This window comes from Populus trichocarpa, chromosome 11 (assembly GCF_000002775.5).
Source record: "Populus trichocarpa isolate Nisqually-1 chromosome 11, P.trichocarpa_v4.1, whole genome shotgun sequence".
Classification (NCBI taxonomy): Eukaryota; Viridiplantae; Streptophyta; class Magnoliopsida; order Malpighiales; family Salicaceae; genus Populus; species Populus trichocarpa.
In genome coordinates this window covers 9,768,892-9,776,883 of record NC_037295.2, presented here as the reverse complement: position 1 = coordinate 9,776,883, position 7,992 = coordinate 9,768,892, and the positions used below count along the sequence as shown (strand labels likewise).

The following is a 7,992-nucleotide window of genomic DNA, read 5'->3' as shown; positions in this document are numbered from 1 at the left end:
GATAAAAAAAAACTATTTGGGGGGTTGATGAATATAGCAAGTAGTGTTAGAAAAGTGACAGCTCATTTAAATGACACACCTTGTTGGCAAAATCTATTTGTCCGATTTTTTTTATTGAAATATTAAATAATAACCAAGTAAAAATCACTATTATTAAACTCAATTTTACTTGGTGAGTTAACTCACTAATAAATTTATTCAAGATTTAATTTAAATTAAATTTTAAAATAAATTAGGTAGGGTTGAATTAGTTGAGCTGATTAGATTTGATTTAATTTTTTTTAATCACCATAATTGATTTTTTTTCAAAATTATACATGTTTGATTTTTATTTTATAAAATTACAACCTTTTAATTTTCTTTAAATTTTAAAAAATCAATATTTTAAATTATTCAAAATTAATCTATCGATAAGTTTGCCCAAAAAAAGAAAGGATTCATTTCCCAAATTTAAGCACATGCGATTTCTTGGTCTTCATCAGTAATTTAAATAGAGTGGGACAGACAGACAAGTACAGATTAAACTCCAACTTCCAGAGCCTGCAGAGAAGAATATATCTTTTTGTTACACAGATCCCTCTCCCTCTCCTTCTCCCTCTGGTGTTTCTCATCAGTAAGTAAATAAGTAATGGCCGATGAACCTTCTCTCACTCGCTGGTCTTTTCAGGTACCCTCCTCCACCTTCGCTTTCTTCCCATTTCTATTGAAGTCTACTCTTTTTTTTAACATCGCTATTTCAGATCAAATTAATTTCAAAGTTGCAAAAATTTGATCTTAAAAAAACTCATTTATTTTTTGTTTATTTAAGTTACCAATGTGTGTATTTAGGATTTTAAAATATTTTATGATGATAAGTTTGGGAGAAAGAAGGTGGCTGCAGCAACAGCACAAACATCATCGGAGTCGCAGCAAAACGGTCAAACAACAGCAGTAGCATCGAATGGGAATGGTCATGTCAAGAACCTATCTGATATGGCCGTTTATGAGCAGTATAGAAACCAAGTATGGCTTCTACTTTTCTCTGCCTTTGTTACTTCTTCTTCTTCGCTATTTTTGCAATGTGAAAAATGAATTTGTTGTAATTTGATGTCAGGATAGGAGCTCAACATTGCACTCCAACGGAGTTTTGCCTAATGGAATTAATGAAATACCGTAAGTGAAGTATTATTTTGCATGCAAGATAACAGCTTTTTGCTCTGAGAATCCGCTGATTTTTGTTTTTCGTTTTCCAGTCAGAAGCCTTTGATTCCTGCTTTTGATTCTTCTGAAACACGCGCTTTAGCAGAGAGTTTATGCAGGTAATTGGTAATCTGAACAGATTTTTGCACCCAATGGATTACCTGTTGAAACTGTTGCTTTGGATTGTTGTTCGATGTCATATTTGTATCGTCCAAGTTCCCGGGGATTTTACATTTTGACTTAACTGCTCTGAATGTTTTGACGATGAATATTGATTTATTATGTACAGGGATATCATTCGCGGCAGTCCAAATGTGAAGTGGGAAAGCATTAAGGGGTTAGAGAATGCAAAACGTTTACTGAAAGAAGCTGTAGTCATGCCGATAAAATATCCCAAGTGGGTCATGTTAATATAAACTTGTTTACTTCATTATCTTAACGCACACATTTATTTTAAATCCCCTTCTTTTATGATGAATTTGCATATTCCATGTTAAATGTAGGAAACAAATTTGAAAAGTTTCCTTCTTAAACGTGGAGCATGTCTTGACAATTTTGTTGGAAAGGTTTTCTTTTTCCTCTCTGTTTTTGAAGATTGATATAGAAAAGCACCGAGGTCTGAGCTATTGCTAAAGTTACTTCATTCAAAGACTGACTGGATTATTTAGTTATGAAAAGTTTTCTTTAACATGCTGTAAGATTATGATTTTGATGATCTTGAGAATTAAGGAATTTTGCTGGCCACCTTTAATCATGCTTATGATGCATCTGTTTTAATGTGTCTGCCTGTTTGGCAGAGTTCCATCACAGAAACGTGTATTTGTTAACTTTACATCAATGTGCTTTACTGCTATGGTGCTCTTTGCACTCAGAAATTGCTGCATTTAGGTCTATGAAGTTTTCTTTTCACAGTTAACCTGATCCTGCCTTTTACAGATATTTCACTGGTCTTCTGTCGCCATGGAAAGGCATTCTTCTTTTTGGCCCTCCAGGGACAGGGAAGGTTTGTGAACATTGTATTCATTGTTACTAGTGTTATTTTATCTTTTATTTCCGTTATACAATTTTTTCCCGTCCCTAAAAGAACTTGTGTCTTGAACATTTTTAGAGATGTACATATTTTCTTTATGTTTTTTTTTTTGTGTGTTGGTGGGTGTTGGGTTGAGGTTTTTTCATACAAGGATGTTAATCAGATAACTATATTGAAACTTGGATTACTTTTGTAAGATTCTTTTCCCCGTATTCAAAGTTTAGCGTGGGATGTAAACTGTAATGATTTGGGTGCAGCAAAACAATCCTTCCTTTTCTTTCTTTTTTTGGTTGGAAAACTGTGAATGATTGGAAAGAGACTGTCCTTTTCTGTCATTCACCTGAAAGTCAAGGAGATACCATATTGGATAAAAGTTGGCATTTGGCATGTATGTGGTTGCACCTGTTATTTTCTATGACTGGTATCCTACTGTATTCAGAGCAATTATTTTTGTGGCATCAAAAGAATCTAGGAAAGGAATTGGGGATCATTAATTACGTGAACAAAAGTATAATAGGCAATAGCATGCAGGTCTCCCATTGACTAGAGGCAAAGTGCCCCATATGATAAGGCCAAGAGGTCATGCACGAGAAGCATGTTTTGGATTTCCATTGCATGTACTTTATATGACCGTGCTGCAATGGTGCTCCTCCCTCCGCAACCACCATGCAGCCTCTCTTATGAACTCATCTTGTTGTATGCTATTACATGTCCATGGAAATGTGTTTGTCAAAAGTTGTCTTTGGAATTGAAATGTTGTATTCTGCCCAATGGTATGTTTAAGAGTTTCTCTCAATGATTACAGGAGAAAAGTTCTAGATTAATAAAAAAAATGGTTTGCCATATCTTGCTGTTTTTTGAGCTTGCTTTCTTCTAGTGAAATTTTTATTGCTATGTAACTTTTGATATCTATGTTTCAGACAATGCTCGCAAAGGCTGTTGCTACAGAGTGCAAAACCACATTTTTCAATATCTCAGCATCTTCAGTGGTTAGCAAATGGCGGGGTATGTTTGGGAACTTTTCTAAGATCATGTTTAGAATATAAAATATATCAAGTACTTAGTATGGAGAAATAAAGCATGACTGACTTTCTTTTGATGTGATTTGTGATGATACGGGTTTCTAGGCCTAAGAGGATAAATAATATCTATGTTTGAGTGGATGTTATTCTTGTCGTGTTATGCAATACCTGTTTTGTTGAGCAATGTTATTCTTGTCATTTTATGCAATATCTGTTTGGTTGAGCAATCTGCTTTACTTAATTGGGGTTTTCTGAGTGATGGAAGGATGATCTCTTCTATCATGAATGGATATTTGTTGTGATAAATTGTTACAGCTATGGGAAATTTTTGGGCTTCAGCATCTTAGGGAATTCAGGCTTATTGTTCAGCAGTTGCATACCATCTCTATTTCCCTGCAGGTGTCAACTATATATTAAACAGCCATCGCCATGTTTTGGATTGGTTATCCTTTGGCTTGAAGAATTGTTTTGATTAGCAATACTGATTTTATTATTGACATGATAAGGGGGAAGAGTTGCTAGTTTGTGGTGAAGGGCTGATTAAGTCACCAAACTAAATAAAGTTGCGAACTTGCAAAGACATTATGGATTCTCAGCCTTCATATCCTATGAATTATGAAACAGTTTGTGAACTGTTTTATGGTGAATTTAATGAATTTCTGTTCTATATGGTGTGCTTTTCTTTCTCAACTCCTGCATGTTGTTAGAACAAATGGTCATTGGAAACTAATTAACCAAAAAAAAAAAAAAATTGAAAACAAAAGAAAAAATCCAGGTGATAGGATAAGTAGGAAGTTAGAAACTCATGTATAAAAGCCACACAATGGATTTGAATTAAGAAATTCACATAAAGTTTTCTAACTTTTATGATATGATGGTGGCAGATAACAAAGCCAAATTGTTGTCTTATTTGAAGGGTCTTTATTTTCTGACCTAGGTTTTCTCCATGCAAAAATACCTAAATTTTCCTATTTCCATTTTGTTGTAATTCTACATCATATTGAAGTGAGGCCAACTGCCACCATTATTCTGTTCTTGTACCATTGTTCTTCTTGTCATCAATCAACAAATGTTTGAGGGAAAGAAGGGAATAGAATTTTTTTTTAATATAAAGTATAGGCCTTTTCCCCTGTTTTGCAAAACCATTCCCTGTCATGGTACTGAAAGTGAATCTGACTCAAAGTTTGTGCATGCGGCAGGTGATTCAGAGAAATTAATAAAGGTTTTATTTGAGCTTGCTAGGCATCACGCACCATCAACTATATTTCTTGATGAAATTGATGCTATTATCAGTCAACGTGGTGAAGCTAGCAGTGAGCATGAAGCAAGTAGGCGTTTGAAGACTGAACTGCTCATACAGGTGATGTTTGTTTCCTTAAACCATTTTGTTTGTACATTCGCATCTGCACATGCATGCAAGTGTATGTACGCCTCTATGTGTGTGCTTGTGCATTTATGTTTCCAATCAATATACTGTTAAGTGCAAAAATATTTTCTTCCACTCCTGTTAAGACAATCATCTGTCACTTATGATCACATTTATTCTCAACTAAAGTGGTCCAACATAATTGTAATTTCAGGTTGTACTCCTTAAAAACAGGTGAAAATGCAAAAACTAACTCGAGTCAATTTACACTTCGGTGAATTTTTGCACTTGAATATCTTGCATTTTCATCCATCAGAAGGTGCTGTTGTACTTGCATCATATTTTTGGCATGGCATAAAATTTTAATTCGGGGCTTGCTTTCTCTTACTGTCAATGTGTCGACTTCTCTCCATTATGGTTTCTTTTTTAGTGTAGCTTGCATGTTTATGGTCTCCCAATTAGGATTTTTCCTCATTCTAGTGATGCTAATATCTTCTGCTGTTTGCTTATGGTGGGAAAGCAGAGCCAGTCTTGATTTTCTATGCCATGTCATGAGTTCAACTGAATTGTAATCACTTCTGCTTATGGTGCCAAACATATGACATTGAAGTGCAAAAACTTCAACCTTGATCACTGAAGTGCAAGTGGTCCGAGCCACTTAATACTTTTGTTCATTATCCATTGTTTGTATTTATATTTGTATACATCTTTTGGAGTTTTCCTTGGAAAGATCATGCATATCATTTACTGATGTGTTGTTTCTTCTAACAGGCACTGCAGAGTGTTTGCCCAACGAGTACATACATGCCATAGCAAATTCATGGAATATTTTTGTTCTCTGTTTAGGCAACACTATTTTAGTAGCATCAACTATAGTTAATGAATGAAGTTCAATGCCTTTATTCTCTGTGTTGAGCACTCTCGTACTCCAGTTCCAAGCACTGGCACCAGTATTATTGTTAATGTCATTTCATGGTGGTTTTGTCATGCATTAGTTCCCCTACCATTGTTCTGATTCTCCTGATACTTAATCATATTTACTGGTATTTTCCTGATGGATATGGTCAGGTGCCACATTTGACATTACAGCATTTCACTAGTTCCATTGCATGTCATTTCAAATTATGCGCATAATTTATATCTCAATTCGGAAATGAAATGATTTATAATTTCTTCAGCTTTTTGGCATAAATTGATCCATTTGATTAGATTGCAGATGGATGGTTTGACTCGCACAAAGGAGCTTGTTTTTGTTTTGGCGGCGACTAATCTCCCTTGGGAATTGGATGCGGCCATGCTCCGGCGTCTTGAGAAGCGAGTATCCTTTGATGTTTTCTGCTAAAGTGCTAAGCTTACTAGATAGTGAGCAGAGTTAGATCTAAACTATTTTTGGATAGCGAGTTATTTAAGGCCATACTTAATGATATTGTGCTCTTGTCAGATGAGAGATGCTCATCCTTCAATTTAAAGTGGAAGGTTGCACTTCTGTTCTTGGTTTAAAAGATTTGGGCAATTCTAGTGCAAAACAAGAGATATTTTGCAGTCTTTACATTTTATTAGCACCTCCACCTTTTGGAACTTTTTTTTTACAGTCTTAGCCTGCTAAATTATAGTTTAAATCATGCTATGTTTGGTGGACATTGCCACCAGTAACCTTTTTCCTCTTGTTCTTGTTATTTAGCTGTTGAACTTTTTTGTCTGATGTCAGTGTCACGATATTAAACAAGGGAGCAAAACATGTTGCTAATGCTTTGTGTATCATTCAAATAGTTTTCTGTTGACCATGTAAAACCAAAGATTCTTGTACCCCTTCCAGAACCAGAAGCTAGAAGAACCATGTTTGAAGAACTTCTCCCATCACAGCCTGATGAGGACATGCTTCCTTATGATTTATTAGTGGAAAGAACAGAAGGATTTTCTGGTTCAGATATCCGGCTATTATGCAAAGAGGCTGCCATGCAACCATTGAGACGCTTAATGACACTCCTTGAAGACAGAGAGGAAATAGTGCCTGATGATGGTAAGTGACTTCTATCATACATTTTCTTGAGGGAAATCCAGAAAATGCTTCTAATAAATGGAAAGTAACTATGAGATTATTCTTGTATCCCAAGGGCTCCCCCCTTCTTGAGAATGACCATCTCACCAAAATAGATCCTCCTTTATCTTCCTCTGCCGTCTATATCCCTGTCTGTATAAGCTCGCTCTAATCATCTCTTATGATGCTATCAACCTTCGCTGTCTGCTATCTTTGTGAAGCATGTCTGCCTTAAAGGTGAGTTGAGATGGAAAGTTAAGGTGTCTTTTCTTTGGCAAGTCTGTATGGAGTTCTAGTGATATTCTCATAGTAACATATCTTTTCCATGAAGGTTAAGTCCAACACTTAGAAAAAGGGATGTGGTCAACTCTTTTTTGTTTTCCTTTTTTGATTCTTAGTACTAGGTAACCTATGCATTCTCATCCATACCAGTTTCCCAGGAAGGAAGAGAGTGATGAGCGAAATGAATTGACACCTTAATTCTGTATACAGAAATGTTCAGTTGCTCCTTTTGGTTTTTCTTTCCTTGATATTACCGTGGCTGATACGAACACCTTATCTTGTTCTTATTTGGTTCCATAGCACAACATTTTCAGCCACCTTTATTGAAGAGAGCACTTCCTATACTGTCTTAATCACATTTTTGCTTGGTCAATGTGTATGTGCAATTAGTTTTTCATCATACTTGGACTGAATGTTGTGAGCCTGCAGAGTTGCCAAAAGTTGGGCCGCTCAGATCTGAGGATATAGAGACAGCTTTGAAGAACACAAGGCCATCTGCTCATCTTCACGCCCATCGCCATGAGAAATTCAATTCTGATTACGGCAGTCAGATACTCCAATGAAGGCATACAATGTCAATTATCCTTCTAAATGGGCTACCTGTAATGTTTCTGGATTTCTTGTATCCTCACAGTATATCAATACTGCAAAAATTTTGTTGTCAGGAGATAGCAGTTTTTATCAGGGGTAATTATTATTTAAGTAATTGATTTCAATAACTTCCAAATTGTTCAATAAACAATGTTGCAAGCAGCATTTGGATTTACATGAGCAGATGCTGATGCTTCTGTGATATTGTAGTTTCGTAGAGGTTTGGTTTTTGTTGACGAATCTGAGTTTTACTCTGCAGAAGTTTTTTTTTGTCAATTATCAGGGGTACATAGAAAAGTTTATCATCAAACTGCAGGAAGCAAAGTCATGCTACTCACTTCTCCTGCAGCTTTGGATGTTTAAAGCATCCTTCTTTCTTTTTTCCGAAGTAGATCGTAAAGGAGAGGTTTAATCCTCAGCTTTAGGATATAATGAAAATGGACTAGCCCCATTGAGAAGAAAGATTTCTCCAATGCTTCATGAT

The 7,992-nt window shown here is 35.6% G+C and overlaps 1 protein-coding gene across 4 annotated transcripts; it reads left to right on the top strand.

Moving 5' to 3' along the window:
* Positions 1 to 439: 439 nt before the first annotated feature.
* LOC18103250 (uncharacterized) lies at positions 440 to 7,784 on the top strand. 4 transcript variants are annotated; one of them, XM_006377551.3, is made up of 11 exons: positions 440 to 667; positions 829 to 1,002; positions 1,094 to 1,152; positions 1,233 to 1,298; positions 1,469 to 1,576; positions 2,116 to 2,182; positions 3,130 to 3,214; positions 4,431 to 4,591; positions 5,814 to 5,915; positions 6,395 to 6,617; positions 7,347 to 7,784. In XM_006377551.3, exons 1-11 carry the CDS (start codon positions 629 to 631, stop codon positions 7,478 to 7,480), a joined length of 1,218 nt encoding a protein of 405 aa, XP_006377613.1. In that variant the 5' UTR covers positions 440 to 628; the 3' UTR covers positions 7,481 to 7,784. The 4 variants fall into 4 exon arrangements, with proteins under 4 accessions (XP_006377613.1, XP_024467519.1, XP_024467520.1 ...); XM_024611751.2 differs by having other exon boundaries at positions 441 to 667; positions 856 to 1,002; positions 1,099 to 1,152; XM_024611752.2 differs by having other exon boundaries at positions 441 to 667; positions 1,099 to 1,152.
* Positions 7,785 to 7,992: the final 208 nt, after the last annotated feature.

What these genes read in the sequence shown, in the direction of transcription:
- LOC18103250 (XM_006377551.3), top strand. Translation starts at nt 629, where the DNA reads ATGGCCGATGAACCTTCTCTCACTCGCTGGTCTTTTCAG. An exon ending in AATGGAATTAATGAAATACC is followed by an intron (nt 1,153 to 1,232) that starts GTAAGTGAAGTA and finishes TTCGTTTTCCAG; the next exon opens with TCAGAAGCCTTTGATTCCTG. An exon ending in AGTGGTTAGCAAATGGCGGG is followed by an intron (nt 3,215 to 4,430) that starts GTATGTTTGGGA and finishes TGCATGCGGCAG; the next exon opens with GTGATTCAGAGAAATTAATA.